Source organism: Procambarus clarkii, chromosome 49 (genome assembly GCF_040958095.1).
Source record: "Procambarus clarkii isolate CNS0578487 chromosome 49, FALCON_Pclarkii_2.0, whole genome shotgun sequence".
Lineage (NCBI taxonomy): Eukaryota > Metazoa > Arthropoda > Malacostraca > Decapoda > Cambaridae > Procambarus > Procambarus clarkii.
In genome coordinates this window covers 12,951,465-12,972,249 of record NC_091198.1, presented here as the reverse complement: position 1 = coordinate 12,972,249, position 20,785 = coordinate 12,951,465, and the positions used below count along the sequence as shown (strand labels likewise).

Here is a 20,785-nt window from a genome sequence, read left to right as displayed (position 1 = left end):
TGGATTCTATGCCCTCATCGGAGGACTGTTGTCTCCTGTCCGGCTTCTGTTGGGGCCAGGTGCCTGGATGGTGGCCCAGGACCTCCGGGTCAATTCTTGGCATGTTCCTCTCCAGTTTTCCGGGACTGGCACAGTTGGTGGTGGGGCTTCAGGCTTGCCACTTTTGTTGCCTTCCCTATTTTGTAATTGGCACTTGGTGTATTTTTGCATCTTTACCGGATTTTGGTACCCTGTCTGAGTCTGCTTGGGATTCGGTGTCTGGCCTACCTCGACGACTGGCTGGTGTGAGCTCCCAGTCGGTCCGCTTGTTTGCTCGCCAGGGGTGTGGTTCTTTCCAGATCGCCGGGTTTGGTTTCCTGGTGATCTGGAGGCCATTCCATCTGTTTCCGTCCCGGGTTCGGACCTGGCTGGGCCTTGTTTAGGGCTCTTGGGCTGCTTCTTGTCTTTCCCTCCAGAAGTGTTGCTGCGGCTGTGGTCCGGCCTTCGGCTGTTCATAAGGGGGTCCCGGGTTGCTCAGCGGTTGCTCGAGCAGTTGTGCGGGAGTCTGAACTTGGACATGCTGGTCTGCCCATGGGGTCGGGTTTGGCTTCGGTGTCTGTTTGGTTCCTTCGGAGACTCCCCTTCCGCCTCTTGCAATCGTTGGGTTCGTTCCTCCGGGGATCTTGTGTTGGTGCTGCGTCACCAGCTTCCTCTTTGGGGTTTTCGGGGTTCCGTGTCATGGCACCTCCCCAAGCCTTCGCTCGATGTGTTCACGGACGGGTCATCTCCCGGCTGGGGTTTTGTGACCAGTGCTCACCAGGTCGGCTGGGGATGGTGGGGTCTGTCCGTCCGTCGGGCTCACAGCACGGTTCGGGAGTTCGTGGCTGTCTGGTTTGCGCTTCGGAGGGTTTGGGGTCACTCCGTGCTCTACCATTGAGCTCCATTTGAACTGTTCTCTGGCAGTTCTTTGCCGGAACCACAGGGTTTCTCTTAGGTGTTGACCTTTGGGGTTGGTTCCTTAGAGTGGCTTGTTTGCTGGATTCTCGGGGTTTGGCTAACTGTGAGGTTCATGTCCGGGGTGTGTCCTGCGTCCTGGCGGACAGCTGTCTCAGTTCATTCCGCTGTTCGCGGATTGGCCAGTCTTCGCCGACTCGTTTCGTTGGCTCTGTCGGACATATGGACTCCTGGCCATGGACGTCTTCGAGTCGGCGTGGTCTGGGCTTCGCCCATTTTATGTGGCGCCCTTACCCGCCTGCGAGGCATTCACAGTGGATGCCTTTCGGCAGGACTGGTCGAGGTGGGGGGTACCTGTTCCTCTTCTCCCGGTCCAGCTGTTGCTTCGGGTTCTGGCTCACTTGGAGCCCATTCCCACGAGAGTAATCCTTATGGTTCCTTGGTGGCCGACCCAGCTTTATTTTCAGACGCTGCTTGATAGGTGTCCGAACCCGGAACGTTTTCCCACGGCTCCGCCTCTTTCGGCAGGTCGGATCGGTCCAGTACGTGACTGGTTCAGCCTTCTCCTCGGCTCTTCGCGTCTGGTTTTTTGACGCGGCTATCACCATCTCTGTGGTGATCAGGTGGCTTTGTTGATGGTGTCCCACCTGCGAGCTTCGTCTCGGCGTCTGTATGACGTTCCTGATGTTTCTATGTACTTTTTCTTGCTCTTCATAGGTTGTCTTCTCCTTCGCATCAGATTGTCTTGCCCTTTCTTGGGTTTTCAGGACTACAGTTATTTGATGTTTCTTACTGTTGCTTTGTTTTGTGCGGCGCTGGTGGAGCCGCCCCGGCTTGCGTTTGGGGTCGACGTCACATCTGCCCCGTTTCGTACGCTTTCTCGTGCTTTGTTTCACCTCCGGCCTGCTCATGCATCGCCTGAGCCGTCCTGGTCCTGGATCAGGGTGCCTTCTTATCTTCTCCTCAGTTTGTGGTTACCCCTTCGGTTCAGGTTTCTGCTCTTTGGTACTGGTGGTAGATTTGTACGTTTGCAGCCTTTCTCCGTCCTGGCGACGGTCAAGACGGCTGCTCTCCGGAGGGGTTCTTGGGTTATTGATGCTTGATTGGCTTGGCCGGGGGTGTGTCCTGTGTTATCCAATTGTGCTTTTTTGCCGTTTCCTGCATACCGTGTCTGGGGATGCGCTTTGGGTTGATCCAGTTCCCCTCATTCCCTGTTTCAGGGCTCGGGTGTCCCAGGTCGTCCGCAGAGTTTTTCAGTCTTCCAGCCTGCGGTCTGTCCTTGCGCCCGTGCTGTTTGGACGTTTGCAGCTTTTGCTGCTGTGTTGGTGATGTCTAAGGCTCATTTCAGGTGCAGGGATTTGAGGGTCGCAAAGGTTCTTGGCCGCTCATGCGCGTCTGCTCTTGTGCGTTCTTGTTGCCTTGGGTCTCAGGTTGCAGCCTGTTGTCTCAGCTTCGCGTTGCGGAGTTTGTGGCAGCCGCCTCCCGGGTAAGCCCTTTCTTTTCTTGCTCTTTGGGTATGAAGCTCCAGGGAGCCATAGGGGCTCCCCACAGGAAACCAGCGTTGAATGTAATGAAACGCCATTTTCTGGGTGAGCCCCGGAGGCTCCCTGGCAACCCTCCCTCCCACCAGTCGGCGTTTTTCTCGCTTTGGTTAAAGCTTAGCTTCCGAACTGAAGCTTGGCAGCCAGCGCGGTAGGTCCGGGGCTCCCCCCTCCCCCTCTCGGGGCAGGGAGGGCTGCGCGGACGATCGGTGCGGCAGTAAAGTGTGATATTTGCTTGTTTGCTTGTTTCCTTGGGATTGTAGGGAGTTTCTACCTCTCTATTCAGTTTTTGTTTTAATTTTTTACCATGTGGGGTTTGTTTTGTTATGCCTACCTTTCTGGTTGCCTAACCCCGGTCGATGGCAGATAAGGAAAACCCCAACCACAAGGGGGTTTTCCAGGGCCATTGCTCCCTGAAACCTCTCTGAAGGGGCCAGGTTCTGGTGCTGGTCCCTGGTAGGTCTAGACTCCTTAGCTAATGTCCTGGTCTAATATTACATACATTAACCCGATAAGCTCCACGGAGTCTCCGGGGCTCACCCAGAAAATGGCGTTTTATTACATTCAGCGCTGGTTTTTTGGCCAGGGATCATTCCTGGTAAAATATGTACAGTACGTCAAATGTTACCTTGTACTGTGACAAATAAATGATTGCATTTGAAAAGGTTGGTGAACAGTGGCAATACTTAAATTTTCTTTTTTTTGTATGATTAATATTTTAGTGTCATTCAATGCCATATAAATTGAATGATTTTGTTAAACATTTTCAGATGCATGTATTTTGCGTGTACCAGTTCTCTATGGTCCAGTTGAGAGAGTTGATGAGAGTGCCATCACTTGCTTGCTAAGTGCCCTGAAGAATAGTGAGCCCAAGACAGTGTCCCACTATGATAAGCGATGCCCAGCCCATGTCAGAGATGTAGCAGGCATAATACTGGATATGATCTCTCTCAGTTTGAAGGTAAATAATCATTCCACTTTAAGGGGTCAGCACTGTAATAAGACAGACTCAGACTAACAACATTGCTTTCACATATAAAACTATTATTGCACTGATGCTACAGTGGGGCCTCGATTTACGATGGTAATCTGTTCCCAGAGACGAATCGTAAGTCGAAATATCGTAAGTCCAAGTGATTTTTCCCTTAAGAATAAAAGGAATGGAATTAACCCGTTCCCCACCCTCCAAAATATTAACTTACAAATACATTTTATACTGAATACAATTTTTTTCTCTAACTACAATACAGTACATATGTTTATCTTATCTTTATGGAGGACTCTTGATGGCGTATGGAAGATGGTGATGAGGGGGCGATGATGAGAGGTGTTACTGTTTAGAAGGAGAGTCCCCTTCCATGATAACATCAGGCAGTGATGATTTCTCTGGGGTACTCTCTCTCTCCTATGTTTTGCCTGCATACCACTAGGACCTGGTTGTGGTTCACTGCTTGATTGTCTCACTAAAAAATTTTCAAGAGGCACTTGTTTTTCCCTTCGTTTTAACATTTGTCTGTAGTGATGCATCACAGTGTCATTGAAAAAGTTAAGGCAACGGCCTACTGCAGCTTGATTTGGGTGAGTCTTTTCAGCAAAAGTTTGCAGTTCTTCCCATGTTGCACACATTTTCTTAATTGTTGAGGAAGGGACATTCTCTGCTGGCACCTCCTCCCCTGAAGAAATTTCCTCAGCTACCTCTTGTTGCTGCTCCTTTTGAAGGACTTGAAGTTCTTTGGTGGTCAGTTCTTCGTTGTGTTCTTCCACCAACTCCTCCACATCAGCACCATCCAACTCCAAGCCCAATTGCTAGCCTAGAGAAACAATTTCCTCAACAAGAGGCACTTCAGGCTCAGGTTCAAACCCCTCAAAGTCTCATTCTGCAACACATTCAGGCCACAGTTTTCTCCAGTCAGAGATCGGGGTTCTTACAGTCACTTCTTACCAGACTTTGTCTACGAGTTTTAAAGCACTAAAGTATGAAGCTCCAGGGAGCCGTAGGGGCTCCCCACAGAAAACCAGCATTGAATGTAATGAAACACCATTTTTTGGGTGAGCCCCGGAGGCTCCCTGGCAACCCTCCCTCCCACCGGTCGGAGGGTTGTTTAAAATGTTTTTTCAAGAACTCTTAAAGAGTTGTGTGGCATCCGTCACTTCGACATCTCTGGAAAAGTGCCCTTTCATAAAGTTTCTTAAAATTGGCAATGATTATCTGGTCCATAGGCTAAAGTAGAGGAGTGGTGTTGGGAGGAAGAAACTTTATTGTAACAAAACTAAATTCCTCCATCAATGAATCCTCCAAGCCTGGCGAATGGGCAGGAGCATTGTCGAGGAGAAGCAGGGCCTTGAGTGGCAAACTGTTCTCCTGCAAATATTTTTTGATGGCAGGGCACACCACCTCATTCACCCACTCCGTAAAAAATTGTCTAGCTACCCATGCCTTAGCATTAGCCTTCCACATCACACACATTTTGTTTTTCTGCACATTATATTTGTTGAAAACCCTTGGATTTTTGGAATGATACACAAGCAAGGGATTAATTTTCAAATCGCCACTCGCATTACCACACAACACAAGAGTAAACCAATCTTTTATAGGCTTGTGTCCGGGCAATGACTTCTCCTCCTTGGTAATGTATGTTTTCTTCGGCAGTCTTTTCCAGAATAGCCCTGTCTTATCACAATTAAACACTTTTTGTAGTAGGTATGCCTCACTCTGCACAAAATCTTTAAATTCGCCAATAAATCTTTCAGCTGCTGGTTTATCTGAGCTGGCACCCTCCCCATGCCTCACAACACTATGAATGCCACGTTTTCTAAATTTCTCAAACCATCCCCTGCTCGCCTTAAACTCTTTCACTTCTGCATCACTCGATCCAGGGGTTTTCTTTATAAGATCTTCATACGATTTTCTTGCTTTTTCACTAATAAAATTTGCCTCTGAAGCTCTATTGCCCGCTAACTCCTTGCTGTGTATCCAAATTAATAACAACTGTTCAACGTCCTCAAGTGTTTGTGTTCTACGTTTCGTGATTATTGATACGCCTTTTGTCACTTTAGCACTCATAATGTCCTCTCTGGGTGGAGCCCTGTCGGCTCCTTGGAGCTTTACCAGGCTGATATGCTAATGTCAGACTTTGGCATCAGTCATGTGTATGGAGTTCTAGGGCCTACCGGGGACCACAGCCAGAATCTGGCCCCCTCAGAGAGGGAAGGGGAGCAATGGTATATAGAAACCCCCGTGTGGTTGGAAGCATTCTATGTCTGCCATCGACCGGATCAAGCATCCAGAAAAGTAAGCATTCCAAAACAAACCCCTATTCTGGTAAAAATTGCTTCCAAAAGCCGAACTTGTGGATAGGATTCCCCAACAGTAAACAAGCAAACTTTTATGACGTCACACGTCACCGCGCCGCTGTCTGGGCAGCTCCCCCCACCTTGGGAGTGGAAAAGGGGCGCCCCAGACCTTTCACGCTGACTATCTACCCATCAGTTCTTCGGCTGATGCTATAGGCACCGGTTGTGTACTCCGGCTCTAATAGTTGTTTCAGCACTGTACCTAGAATGTGGTGTCTGTCTTCTAGGTGGTGTGTGAGCCGGGTGTGAGTCTCCAGTACTCGGGCTGCATGCGCCTAGGGTTCCCTTCCCAAGGTGCCCTGTAAGTACTGCCCTTGGGGCTTGGGGCCACCTTCCACAAGTTCCTTGGATTCTGCCCCTGCTAGTCCGTTTACTGCTTGGTTTTCGGCCGCTCTTTGTGTGCTCGGGTGTTTTGTCTCCCTTGTTCGCCTTAGGGTAAGGGCAGTTTTGCACTGGTGGGGCGCAGGGTACTGTGCAGCTTGTTTTCACCAATCATGGCGGCCGGCTCTGTTCCGCTTGGGTACGCTGTCCTCTTGCGTGGTTTTATTTTTAATTTTTGTTCATCTACCTAGTGGGGGGTCTGCTTTCGTTCTTGCCCATTGTGTCCCTTGTGTTCTGAGTATTATTCTGGTGGTTCCCCCTGCTAGGTTCCCGTGAGTGTACACGTCCCGGGGGATCAGTTCTTAGAAAGTTGTTTGGTAGCTTTGGGCGCCGGTTAGCAATACCCTGCCTGAGATTACCCGAGTGCGAATCCTCTTATAGTAAACGCTCGGGACCCTGGGAAACCCCTGGGGACGCGCAGGGTCCGATGGATGTGACTCCCGGAATCCCCCCCTCGCTTCCAGCGAGTTTGAGGATTACTCTCACCCCTTGTCTCAAGGTGACTCTCTGTTTTGCCTCCGTCTGCTGCCTGTAGGGTCGGTGACACCTTCGACCCGGAGTCCTGCGAGTTATGTTGCTCGTTGTGGCTCGGTTACCCAGTTGTGCTGACTAAGTGGGTGCAGGCAGCAGGGGCGTTGCACGTTGAGCCTTGGTGGTGGCAACGCTCTCGTTTGTTTGCTCCCAGGGAGCCCCGGGGCTGCCCCGTTTTGGTTCGTGTTGGGACTTGGGGGTGTTGGTTGCTTCGGTTCCTTCCACGCCCCCTTGTCTTTCCCCTGGATCCCCCCTTCCTGCCTACATCCGGTTCCTTACCATCTGTAGGTTCGGGGCGGGGTTCGATGGTTTTGAGACTCGGGCGGTCTCGGGGAATTCCCTTGCCGGGGTAGTGACAGGGGCATTTGAGCCTGTTCCTCCAGCTGTGTTGTAAGAGTCTGCCAGTGGGCTCCCTTCCTTAGTATTTTCGCGGCTGCCCCGGTTTTCTGGTACGGCCGGGGCTTTGGGGGGACGGCTCAGCCCCGGGGCCTGGCGTGTGGGTTCCCAGGGCTGGGGAGGGGGTGACTTGGGGGGCCTTGGCCCTGTAGGACCCCGCGTTTTTTTTTTTCTCCCGGACCTAAAAAAGGGAACCGCTAATTAGAAAAAACAACCCATCACACGAGATAGGAGCCAAAAGAGGAAGCAGCGACAACATAGCAGCCAACAAAGCGAAGACAAGGAGCCCAATGGGAACCCAACCGAGCCACGAGTAGCCCAACTGGGCTACAAGTAGCCAAATACAGCGACCTGGACTAGGAGCCGACAGACGTTCCAATAATACGGGAAGTAGCGAAAACCTTCCCGAACCCTTGAGAACACAGAAGCAAACACCAGTCCCGAAGGCACACAAAGGCACAGTCGCACTCGAGACCAAAAGTCACGTAGAACCCCAAGAACGGGGAAATATGATGAAGACACCCCGTCCCCCCAAAAAAAGGGGGGAGCAACAGAAGAGCACCCACCTACAGGACAGAACTAACTGCCTCAAAGAACAAGGAACCGAGCCCGGGGAGGGGCCGACGCCCAAAAATTCGTACGGCGAGGGGGGGAGGAAAAAACCCACTCCGCGTAACCACAAGCCCCGCCTAGTAGGCCCGAGACTGTTCAACACGCTTCCACTACACATAAGGGGCATAACTGGCCGACCCCTCACAGTGTTCAAGAGAGAACTGGATAAGCACCTCCAAAGGATACCTGATCAACCAGGCTGTGACTCGTACGTCAGGCTGCGAGCAGCCGCGTCCAACAGCCTGGTTGATCAGTCCGGCAACCAGGAGGCCTGGTCGACGACCGGGCCGCGGGGACGCTAAGCCCCGGAAGCACCTCAAGGTAACCTCAAGGTAAGGTAACCTCCCTTGGGTTGCGTTCTGTTTGGGTACTTTTCTTGTGCAGTAGTCCTGGTTGGCGCCTTCCTGCAGAGCGGGTGTGCAGTTCGGCCAGCGTGTCCTGCGCATGCGCCGTGGGAGTTTGTTTTGGTCTGGGCAGTGTGTTTCAGTGCTGGTGTTTTGCGCCCTTTTTTCTCGGGGGCTTCGCCTCTCGCTCTTCTCTCTTCTCCGGTATGTGCCCCGTCGCTCCGGGGGTGTCCTGGATTACAGCTGTGGGAGGACGCCGAGGTTTTCCCTGTGTCAGGGGTGTGGGCCTCCTTTCTCTTTTCTACCCTGCTCTCCTGCGTGTCCAGCTCTGGCTTCTTTGCCTGGCGGTGCTCCCAGGATCTTCTGGGCACTGGTGGGTCGTGTCACGTTTGTGCCTCCGTTCGACAGGTGAGTTTCTGTGGTCTGGCGTCCTTCGGCCGGGTGCTGGATGCGGAGATGTTTATCATCTAGAGATCAGACCCTCCGTGCCGGTGATCCAATGTTCATTTCTTGGCTGATGTGATTCTGGATAAGCTGTGTGCCTCTGGCTTTGTTTTTGTTTCAGTTCTGTGCCTTGTGACGTAGGCTGTCTCTCTGGGTAGTATGTGAGCCAGGAGTAATATTCCACTGTACTTGGGCTGCTTGTGCCTAGTGTTCCCTTCGCTAGGTTCCCTGTAAGTACTGCCCTTGGGGTTTGGGGCCTCCTTCCGCAATTCTCCTTGGGATCTACCTCTGCTGTGTCTTTTACTGCTCGGTACTTGGCTGCCCTTGGGGTCAGCTGGGGGTTTTGTTGCCCTTGTTTGTCTCTGGGTAGGAGGTAGTTTTTGTCACTGGTAGGGGCACGGGGTACTGCACAGCTAGTTATCACCTATTATGGCGGCCAGCTCTGTTCCGCCTGGGTACGTTGTCCTCTTGCGGGCTTTTTCTTTTGTTTGTTCCTGCCTGCCAGGTGGGGGGGGGGGGGGGTCTGCCTTGTCTTCCCCTCTCTGTTGTTGGGGTCGGTGTGTGATTTTTTGTGTGTTGGTGGTATCCCCCACTAGGCCCCCGTGAGTGGACACGTCCCAGGGGTACAGCTTTTAGAAGTTCGTTTGGTAGACTTAGATGCCGATTCGCAGTACCCCTGCCTCAGCTTCCCTTAGCGTGTTAAAATGGGTAAGGGCCCTGGGAAACCCCACTGGGGCTCTGTGGTCTGGTGGATGTGACCCTTGAGTCCCCTCTCCTTCTTGCGAGTTTGTAGGTTGCTTTGTCCCCTTGTCTCGGTGGCGACATTCACTAGTTGTGCCTCCGCCATGCTGCCTGTTGGGTCAGTGATTCTTTTGACCCTGAGTCATGCGACATTGCTGTCTGTATGTGCTCCTGTTCACTCAGTGCTACTCAACATATGTGGGTGTAGGCAGCTGCTGTGTTGCATGCTCAGTTCAGTTGCTGCAGCGCGCTTGGTTGCAGCCCCGGATGCCCTGAAACTGCCCCGTTTTGGTTATAGGGGTCTGGACTTTGGATGGGAGTCGCTTCGGCTCTGGTTCCGTCCGCTCCTCCTAGTCCTTCCTCTTATGTTGTGCATACTTTCCTTCCCCCTTGCTTTCGGCTCTGAACCGTCGACGGGTTTCGGAGTTTGGGCAGGGTTTAGTTGGTGTTGAGACTCGGGCGGTCTCGGGGGGTGTCCTCTTCCAGGGTGGTGGTGGGGCATTCAAGCCTGTTCCTCTAGCCGTAGCATAAGGGTCTGACCAGTGGGCTCCCTTCCTTAGTGTTTTTACGGCTGCCCCAGCCTTTTCTTGCGAGGCCAGGGCTTTGGGGGGATGGCTCAGCCCCAGGTCCTGCCGTGGAGGTTCTCTGGGTTGGGGAGGAGTTGCCTGGGGGGTCTTGGCCCCATTTGCCCTGCTTGGGATTTTGTGCCCTTGGAGCGAGGCTTCCAGTTCCTCAGCGTGGGGTTTTCCTACCCCCCCCCGTGTCCGTGTTGGTTTCAGGTCTACCCCTCCCCCGGGTGTCCCTTCGTGTCCCTTCGTTTCCGTAGGTTCCGTCATTCCTGTCGGTGCTTTTCACCGAATTCTTACCTTTTTTTTTTGGACATGTGCTTTTCTCCATGTCGTGATCATGTTCACTTCGTATCGGGATCCCTGCATGACCCTTTGTCAAAGGTGCCATTGGGCCCATATGTGCCTCCGTACATTTGTGCTTGCTTCTTACGATTCTCGAGGGTTCGCGAAACTCTTCGATACTTCCAATATTATATGAACTTCTGTTGACTTCCGGTGAAGGCTTCCCTCCAGTCCTTTCTCAGACTTGTTGGTCCTCCTCCATACTCCTTTTCTTCTTTCTGTTCTGTTTTCGCATTATTTTGTATTGATATCGTCTCTCCTTCCGGTCTCGCCATTACTAATTTTCATTATCTACACCTTGCTGCCACCCTCCCCGGATGATGGGTGTGCATCTCGGACCTCAGGCGCAGGGGCAGGTTATTTTGTTTTGGGCGGTGTAATTACCTAAGTGTAGTTACAAGATGAGAGCTATGCTCGTGGTGTCCCGTCTTCCCAGCACTCTTTGTTATATAATGCTTTGAAACTACTGACAGATTTAGCCTCCATAACCTTCTCACCTCTCTTCTTTTTTTAGTGAGTATAATTGGACAGACTTGATGCTAGGCAAGGAAGTGAATGAGATGTATGTCAAGTTTTGTGAAATATATGATAAAGGCACAAAAAAATTTATACCAAAACAGAGATGCAGAACTAGGAAACAGGATTGGTTCAATAGAAATTGCGAGAGGGCTAGAGACCAAAAGACACAAAAATGGAATCAATACAGGAAGAGGCCGAACCCCCAAACATACCAGCGATACAAAGATGCGAGAAACAACTACACGGCAGTGAGGAGAGAGGCAGAAAGAAATTTTGAAAAAGGGATTGCAGACAAATGTAAAACAGAACCAGGTCTATTCTATAAATTCATAAACAACAAATTGCAGGTAAAGGATAATATTCAGAGGTTGAAAATGGGAAATAGATTCACAGAAGATGAAAAGGAAATGTGTGAAACATGAAATGAAAAGTTCCAAAGTGTGTTTGTACAAAATGAAATCTTCAGAGAACCTGACACAATAAGAATTCCAGAGAACAACATAGAGCGGATAGAGGTGTCTAGAGATGAAGTGGAAAATATGCTAAAGGAGCTCGGTAAGAACAAAGCAGCTGGCCCAGATGGCGTTTCACCATAGGTTCTGAGAGAATGTGCATCTGAGCTCAGCATTCCACTTCACCTGATCTTTCAGGCATCCCTGTGTACAGGAATCGTAGCAGATGTGTGGAAACAGGCTAACATAGTTCCAATCTACAAAAGTGGCAGCAGGGAAGACCCCCTCAATTATAGACCTGTATCATTGACAAGTGCAATAGTGAAAGTATTGGAAAAACTAATCAAAACTAAATGGGTAGAACACCTGGAGAGAAATGATATAATATCAGACAGACAGTATGGTTTTCGATCTGGAAGATCCTGTGTATCGAATTTACTCAGTTTCTATGATCAAGCCACAGAGATATTACAGGAAAGAGATGGTTGGGTTGACTGCATCTATCTGGACCTAAAAAAGGCTTTCGACAGAGTTCCACATAAGAGGTTGTTCTGGAAACTGGAAAATATTGGAGGGGTGACAGGTAAGCTTCTATCATGGATGAAAAATTTTCTGACTGATAGAAAAATGAGGGCAGTAATCAGAGGCAATGTATCGGAATGGAGAAATGTCACAAGTGGAGTACCACAGGGTTCAGTTCTTGCACCAGTGATGTTTATTGTGTACATAAATGATCTACCAGTTGGTATACAGAATTATATGAACATGTTTGCTGATGATGCTAAGATAATAGGAAGGATAAGAAATTTAGATGATTGTCATGCCCTTCAAGAAGACCTGGACAAAATAAGTATATGGAGCACCACCTGGCAAATGGAATTTAATGTTAATAAATGTCATGTTATGGAATGTGGAATAGGAGAACATAGACCCATAGACATAGAGAACCATAGACAACCTATATATTATGTGAGAAATCTTTAAAGAATTCTGATAAAGAAAGAGATCTAGGGGTGGTTCTAGATAGAAAACTATCACCTGAGGACCACATAAAGAATATTGTGCAAGGAGCCTATGCGATGCTTTCTAACTTCAGAATTGCATTTAAATACATGGATGGCGATATACTAAAGAAATTGTTCATGACTTTTGTTAGGCCAAAGCTAGAATATGCAGTTGTTGTGTGGTGCCCATATCTTAAGAAGCACATCAACAAACTGGAAAAGGTGCAAAGACATGCTACGAAGTGGCTCCCAGAACTGAAGGGCAAGAGCTACGAGGAGAGGTTGGAAGCATTAAACATGCCAAAACTAGAAGACAGAAGAAAAAGAGGTGATATGATCACTACATACAAAATAGTAACAGGAATTGATAAAATCGACAGGGAAGATTTCCTGAGACCTGGCACTTCAAGAACAAGAGGTCATAGATTTAAACTAGCTAAACACAGATGCCGAAGAAATATAAGAAAATTCACCTTCGCAAATAGAGTGGTAGACGGTTGGAACAAGTTAAGTGAGAAGGTGGTGGAGGCCAAGACCGTCAGTAGTTTCAAAGCGTTATATGACAAAGAGTGCTGGGAAGACGGGACACCACGAGCGTAGCTCTCATCCTGTAACTACACTTAGGTAATTACACAGGCCGACGAAACTAGCAGTTACAAAATTCACACACAACACATCAAGAAATATGATAATAATGCAGCAAAATACCATACAATAAACTAGAATATACATTTATATAATGATATGTCAAATACTGTAGAATGAATTACTTTGTAATAGAGGTAGCTTGACACTTAAAGGTATGACATCAGCATATCCAGTCTGAACTGGTTACGCTGGGTCATAAAAGTCAGGGATCTAGTTCTTTCCCAGCCTGCTGGGTTTGGGTTCCTGGTAAATTGGTGGAAGTCCCAGTTGGTTCCATCCCAGGTACGGAATTGGCTGGGCCTCGTGTGGTATTCTCGGATTGCGTCTGTTTCTCTCCCTACTATGGCCTTGCTCCAATTGCAATCTCGCCTTCAGCTGTTTTTGAGGGGGACCTGGGTCTCTCAGCAATTGCTTGAGCAGCTGTGCTGGAGCCTAAACTTTGCTCTGCTGGTTTATCCGCCGGGCAGGGTTTGGCTTTGGAGGCTGTTCTGGTATCTTCGGAGCGGCCTCTTTCACCGCTTTCGCGATCGTTGAGTTTGTTCCCTGGTGTCCTTGCGTTGGTTGCTGTCTCACCAGCTTCCTCTTTGGGTTTTTCGGGGTTCGGTGCCATGGCACCTTCCCCTTCTCTCGCTCGATGTGTTCACGGATGCCTTGTCTCTCTCTCGGGGCTTTGTGACCAGCGATCACCAGGTCAGCCAGGAACATTGGGAACCATCTTTCCTTCAGGCTCACAGCACGGAGCGGTAGTTGACTGCTGTGTGGCAGGCGCTGCGGCAGATTCGGATTCCTTAGGGTTCTGTGATATGGCTCCATTCAGACTGCTCCCCATTCGGCTTCCTCGGGACTCTGTGATCCGGCCCCATTTGAACTGCTACCCGGTGGTTCATTGTCTCAACCAAGAAGGTAGGGGGGGGGGGGAAGCGAGTCTCTTTGGTCCATGGCTCTTTGGAGCTGGTCACTTTGAGTGGCTCATCTACTGAGTTCTCAGGGTTCAGCTCTCCACACCATTCATATTCAGGGAGTGTCCAACATCCTGGCAATGGCCTGTTATGCTTCATTCCTCTTTCCTCGAAGTGGACGATCAACACCACTTCCTTCCTTTGACTTTGTCGCACGTACGGGCATCCAGAGGCAGACCTCTTAGCGTCAGCGTGATCTTGGCATCTCCCGTTATACGTGGTGTCATTCCCCGACTATGAGGCCCTTGCGGTGGACTCTTTTCGGCAGGAGTAGTCGTGGTGGGGGGTTCCTGTACCTCTTTTTCCCGGTCTAGTTGTTGCTCCAGGTTCTGGCTTGGCTGGAATCCTATCGGAAAAGAGTGATTCTCTTGGACCCATGATAGCTGGCCCAACCTTGGTTTCAGGCACTGCTTGCTCGGTGTCCGAACCATAGAGTTTTTTCTCCGGCTCCACCTCTTTCAGCAGGTCAGGCCGGTAGGGTACCTCTCAGGTTCGATTTACTCTTTCGCTCTTCATGTCTGGTTTTTCTGACGCGGGTGTATCACCATTTGTATGGTGATCAGGTGGCTTCTTTGATGATGTCCCACCTGCGGTCTTCATCTTGGCGAATGTATGAAGTTTCAAGGCAGTCTCTATGCCATTTCCTTTCCCTTCGTAAGGTTTTGTCAGTGTCGAACAGGTTGGGTTTGTCCTTTTTCTCTGGACTTTTTCTGGAATGGTGTCTCAGGATGAATACTGTCACTTTTTATTGTGCGGCATTGGCGGAGCCGCTGCAGCTTGCGTTCAGGGTGGATGTCACCTCCATTCCATTCCGCCAGCTCTCTCGTGCATTTTTCACTTCCAGCCTACTCATGCACTGCCCGAGCCGTTGTGGTCTTTGGACCGAGTTCTTTCCTTTCTTTCTTCTCCTCGGTTTGTCATGACCCCTTCGATTCGTGATTACTTTGGGAAAGCCTTGTTTTTGTTGGCTTTGGCTTCTGGGGGTCGGGTTGGGGAGCTTCATGCTCTTCTCCGGCGTTTCATTTAATTCAACACTGGGTTTTTCTGTCTCCCAATTTAGGCATGCCCAGATCCATTAATTATTCCTTGTAGCTTATATTTCTTAAATTTGTACAGTACAGTTAATTTATTTTGTTGCAAGCTTGATTTTTTATTCGTATATAACTTTCTTATGTCACTTCTATTTTGCCTAAAAATGTTTGCTTGTTTTTTCAGGGAGAAACAGTCAATGGAATTTTTCAGTGGAGTGGAAGAGAAAAGTTAACGAAGTACGAAATGGTATTGATTATGTCGGAGGTGTTCTCTCTTCCCCATGACCACATTACACCAAGTTACACTCCTGGAGAACTCAGGCCCTATGACCCTGAAATGGATGTATCCCGCTTGGTTGATTTAGGAATATCTCATCACACCAGATTTGAAGATGGAATTAAAGAATGTTTATCTCCTTGGTTGTAATGACATTTATGGTATCGACTGAAGAAAGTTATAAATTTCCTTCATGCATATTGCCATACACAAATATTCAATCATACTACGACTTTCCTTTCACCCACTATTTTATAACATTTATATTATGTTAGTTTACTAAAAACAAGTCTTTCATTAGCATTTAAAGAACATAGCCAATGTTAGGAATAAAATCAATATGCTGGAGATTCAAGATACATTTGTGGTCCTGATAATTTCAAGAGAGTGCAGTATTCCTCCTCACCTTCCTTGCAAGATACATTCATGGCCACGTGATAAGTTCAGGAGAGTGCAGCATTCCTTGACACATCCTTGCAAGAGACTGTGCCTTTGTGGCCCTGATAAATGCAACATCCCACTGCACTTATCTTACAAGATACATTTGTGGCTCTGATAAGTTAGGGGAGTCCAGCATCCCTCCCACATTCCTCTCCAACTTGAACTATTTTGCCTATTTTCTATTTTACTTAACTGTTTTCATTTCATGTAAGCAATGGGGTGGTTCACAAGTGAAATTTCTCCTTATCCATAAAATAGTAGATAATTTAAGTAAAAGCAATTTCAGTTTTTTTGAAATATAATGATTATTTAGATATATGATTAACATGGTTTGTAAACATGAATAAATTGCTATTATAAAATGGTGTATTATACAGGTGTTCTGTGAATAAATTACAGTGGTACCTCCACTTACGAGTTTAATCCAGTTGCCAGAGACAGGTCATAACTCAAAAATTTGTAACTTAAACGAATTTTCCCAAAAGAAATATTATAAATTGAATTAATCCATTCCACACCCCCAAAAATATTAACTTAAAAATACATTTTATACCAAATACCACTCTTTTCTGGGGGGAGCCCTGTCGGCTCCCCGGAGCTATCCCAGGCTGATATGCTAATGTCAGACTTTGGCATCAGTCATGTGTATGGAGTTCTTAGGCCTACCGGGGACCACGGCCAGAACCGGGCCCCCTCAGAGAGGCAAGGGGAGCAATGGCCTATAGAAGCCCCCGTGTTAGTGGAAGCATTCTATGTCTGCCATCGACCGGAACAGGCACCCAGAAAGGTAAGCGCCCCAAAACAAACCCCTATTCTGGTTAAAATTGCTACCTAAAACCGAACTAGTGGATAGAACTCCCCAACCCAAAACAAGCAAACTAGTGTGACGTCACACACTGCCGCGCCGCTGTCTGCGCAGCTCCCCCCTCCCCGGGAGGGGGAAGGGGGAGCCCCAGACCCCCCCGCGCCGGCTACCCACACCTCAGTTCTTGAGGCTGATGCTATAGGCGATGGTCGTGTGCTCTGGCTCCGGTGTCGCTACTGCACTGTGCTTTGCGTGTGGTGTTAGTTTTGTGGGTGCGAGAGCCAGGAGTTATCTTCAGTACTCGGGCTGCATGCGCCTAGGGCTGCCTTCCCTAGGTGCCCTGTAAGTACTGCCCTTGGGGCTTGGGGCCACCTTCCACAGGCTCCTCGGGGTCTGCCTCTGCTGGTCCGTTTTACCTTTCGGTTTTTCGGCCGCCTGTTGGGCTCTTGGGTGTTCTGTTCTCCCTTGTTACCGGCAGGTAAGAGGCAGTTTGCACTGGTAAGGGCGCAGGGTGCTGCTCAGCTTGTATTTCCCGACATCGCGGCCGGCTCTGTTCCTTGGGGTTCGCTGTCCTCTTGCGGGGTTTTGTTTTTCTTTTTGTTTTTGCCTGGTGGGGGGTTCTGTCATTTTATTCAGTTTGTTTTTGCCCTTCCACTGTTCTCATCGGTGGCGCCCCCTGCTAGGTCCCCGTGAGTGTACACGTCCCTGGGGTTCACCTTTAGAGGCATTCGAGTCTTGTCTCCCGGCCGAAGCTTCAGGGTCTGACCAGTGGGCCCCTCTTCCTCCAGCTTTTCTGGCTGCTCCGTCCTTGTCTTGTGGGGTCGGGGCTTGGGGAGAGGACTCGGCCTCGGGTCCTGTGGTGACGGACCTCGAGGCTGGGGAGGGGCTGCCTTGGGGGCCTTGGGCCCCGCTGGACCCCGCCTGGGTTTTTCTTCCCACTGAGCGGGGCTTATTGTTACAAGGAGTGGGGTTTTCTTTCCCCCCCTCTGCGTACGAGTTGGATTTGGTGTAGGCCCCTCCCCGGGTACGGTTCCGTGTTCCCCCGGGTACGTCGGTTCCGTCCTTCCGAAGGTTTTCGGCTTATCGCATCCAACCTGGTGTGGTGCGAGCGGCCTTTGCAGCTTACCTCCTGCGTGACCCGGATTATGCCTCGGAAATGGATCCATCCACGTTCAGGTTGGGGACTTCGTTCCCTTTCTGGCTCTGTTACGAGGTTCCGGAGTCGTCCTGGCTAGCAGACTGCCCCTTGTTTGGTCTGGATTCCTGGCATTCCTTCTGTCGTTCCCGCACGCTGGAGTGGCGGGAAGCTTCCACGGTGCTTCAGGTTTTCCTGGGGGGTGAACTTGAGTACCTGAATGAGTGCTTGTTTGCCCCTGCCCTTCCCCGCGATGTGGGCGTTATTCAGCTCCATGTGCAGGTTCCCTCCCTTTCGGCGGCGCTCGTGGCGGAGGACTTGCGCGCTCGGGGCCTTTTGTGTTCGGCCTTGCGGTTCTTTTCCCTCCTGGAGCTGTCTTCGGATTGGCTCGTGGAGGATGTGGGGACGCTTGGGTCCGTCCCGGGGTCCGGCACCTTGTCCTCGGCTGCGCGTTCGTCGGCTGCCTTGTTGAAGCTGTTCACGCCGATTTTGCGGGATGCGGTTTCCCTGTTCTATGCTTCCCGTCTCGCGTGTCGGCAGGCGGTGCTGGGTCCCTCCATGGGATCTGCTTGGGCTCTGGCTCTTAGGCGTTCTTCGCCTTTTTGTCCTCTCCTGTTTGGGGAGTCGGCCGTGGCGCAGTTTATTCAGGCTGCGTCGGCGGCTTGTCGTCCGATGTCGGACTTGTTGGTTTTCCGGGGGTCCCGGGGTGGGTCTTCCCGGAAAGGTCGTGCCAGGGCTCGGGGTTCCTCTCGTCGTGGTAGGCCTCTGGTGTCAGGTTTGGGGTTGGCTCCTCCTGCGGACCCTCCCTCGTCTGGTCGGCGCGGTGTTCGCGCTGTGCGGGGTTCTGGGTCTCGTAGGGGTCGCCGGCCCTTTCGCGGTTTGCCCCTTTGACGGGGCGATGGGGGGGCGGCTTGCGCTGTTCGCCCGCGCCTGGTCCCACGATTCGTGGGCCTTTCGGGTCGTGTCTCGCGGCCTGCGGTGGCGTTGGGTGGCCCCTCCCCTCTTTGGGGGGTCGGGGCTGGCAGGGCAGGCTTCTTCCCCTGCGCTCTGTCGAGTCGTCTTGGAGTGGGTACGCTTGGGCGTCGTCGAAACGACGTCGTCCCTCAGATGGGTTTCCCGTCTGTTTCCGGTTCCGAAACGGGACTGCGCGGACCTGCGGTTCATTCTGGACTTGTCCCGTCTGAACCCCTGGGTTCATTGCCCCTCCTTTCGGATGACTACACTGTCTCAGGTTCGGCTCCTCTTGGAGCCGGGAGCTTGGATGGTGTCCCTGGACCTCCGGGACGCTTATTGGCATGTCCCGATTCATCCGCGGTTCAGGGACTGGCTTGGTTTTGTAGTGGGGCGTCTGAGTTACCGCTTTCGTTGTCTCCCGTTCGGGTTGAACCTGGCATCTCGCGTGTTCACACGCCTTACACGGGTTGTGGTGGCTCGTTTGCGTCTCCTAGGTGTTCGAGTGTTGGCCTACCTCGACGACTGGCTGGTTTGGGCTCCCAGCCAGTCAGCTTGCTTGCTAGCCAGGGATTTGGTTCTTTCCCAGCTCGCCGGGTTCGGGTTCTTGGTGAACTGGAGGAAGTCCCATCTGGTTCCCTCTCAGGTTCGGACATGGCTGGGTCTCGTGTGGGACTCTCGAACCGCCTCCTTGTCTCTCCCTCCGGAGTCTCCTGCGGCTGCGGTCCCGCCTTCGTCTGTTTCTGGAGGGCCCTCGGGTCACCCGGCGGTTGCTCGAGGGGCTGTGCGGGAGCCTGAACTTCGCGATGGTGGTCTACCCGCCGGGTCGGGTTTGGCTTCAACGGCTGTTCTGGTTCCTTCGGGGTTCCCCCTTCCGCCTCTCTCGCGATCGCAGAGTTCGACCCCCGGGGGACTTGCGTCGGTTGCTGTGTCACCGGTTTCCTCTTCGGGTTTTTCGGGGTTCAGTGCCTTGGCGCCTACCCGAGCCCTCGCTCGATGTGTACACGGATGCGTCGTCTCGGCTGGGGTTTTGTGACCAGTGCTCACCAGGCCGGCCAGGGGCGTTGGGATCCGTCCTTCCGTCGAGCTCACGGTACGGTGCGGGAGTTCGCGGCAGCGTGGTTTGCTCTGGGGAGGATTCGGGTGGCCCGCGGATCGACGATTCGGCTCCATTCGGACTGCTCTCTGGTGGTTCATTGCCTGAACCGCGGGGGTTCGATGCGGTCCTTGTCTCTTTGGGGTTGGTCACTTCGGGTGACTCGTCTGCTGAGTTCTCGGGGTTTGGCTCTCCTGGCGGTTCACGTACGGGGCGTGTCCAACGTCTTGGCCGACGCCCTGTCTCGCTTCGTTCCTCTCTCCACGGAGTGGACGGTCGACGACGAGTCCTTCCTTTGGCTTTGCCAGACGTTCGGGCGCCCCGAGGTGGACCTCTTCGCGTCGGCGTGGTCGCGGCGTCTTCCCGTTTATGCGGCGCCCTTCCCCGATTGCGAGGCCGTCGGGGTCGATGCCTTTCGGCTCGACTGGACGAGGTGGGGGTTCCTGTATCTCTTTCCCCCGGTTCGGCTGTTGCTCCAGGTCCTGACTCGCTTAGAGACTTACCGGGGGAGAGTTGTCCTTCTGGCCCCTTGGTGGCCGGCCCAGCCTTGGTTTCAGGCGCTGGTTGCTCGGTGTCCGAACCCGAGGGTTTTTCCCGCGGCTCCGCCTCTTTCAGCAGATCGGGCCGGTACGTCACGTAGCTGGTTCGATCTTCTCCTCGAGTCTTCGCGTATGGTTTTTTTTTTTGACTCGAGTCTATCATCATCTCTATGGTGATCAGGTGGCCTCCTTGTTGGTGTCCCACCTGAGGGCTTCTTCTCGGCGGCAGTATGCAGTTTCCTGGCGGTCCTTCCGTTTCTTTTTGCGTCTTCGTCGTGTTAGCTCCTTGTCTTGTCCTTCCTCTCGTGGTTGTTTCAGGACCGTCATCTTATGCCTAACACTGTCGCTTCGTATCGTGCGGCGCTGGCGGAGCCGCTTCAGCTTGCTTTCGGTATCGATGTTACGTCTGCGCCGTTTCGCAAGCTGTCTCGTGCATTGTTTCACCTCCGGCCTGCTCATGCGTCGCCTGAGCCGTCCTGGTCTTTGGACAGAGTGCTCGCTTTCCTTTCATCTCCTCGTTTCGTTGTGGCCCCTTCGGTCCAGGATTGTTTTTCCAAGGCACTTTTCTTGTTGGCTTTGGCCTCTGGGGGTCGGGTAGGGGAGCTTCATGCTCTCCTCCGGTGCAGGGGTTTCTGCTCTTTTGGTCGTGGTGATAGTTTTGTTCGTTTGCAGCCGTCTCCTTCTTTTCTGGCGAAGAATGAGACTGCTGCGTTCCGGAGGGGTCCATGGGTGGTTGATGG

The 20,785-nt window shown here is 51.4% G+C and overlaps 1 protein-coding gene across 3 annotated transcripts in view; it reads left to right on the top strand.

The window, feature by feature from the left end:
* Positions 1-16,007, top strand: part of LOC123763236 (methionine adenosyltransferase 2 subunit beta) — an 86,046-nt gene extending 70,039 nt beyond the window's left edge. For all 3 annotated transcript variants that reach the window (XM_045750334.2, XM_045750332.2, XM_045750335.2), the window contains exons 5-6: positions 3,245-3,435; positions 14,986-16,007. In XM_045750334.2, the coding sequence (XP_045606290.1) occupies positions 3,245-3,435; positions 14,986-15,228 (434 nt within the window). In that variant the 3' untranslated portion in view covers positions 15,229-16,007. The remainder of the gene's footprint in view (positions 1-3,244; positions 3,436-14,985) is intronic.
* The last annotated feature ends 4,778 nt before the right edge of the window (positions 16,008-20,785 follow it).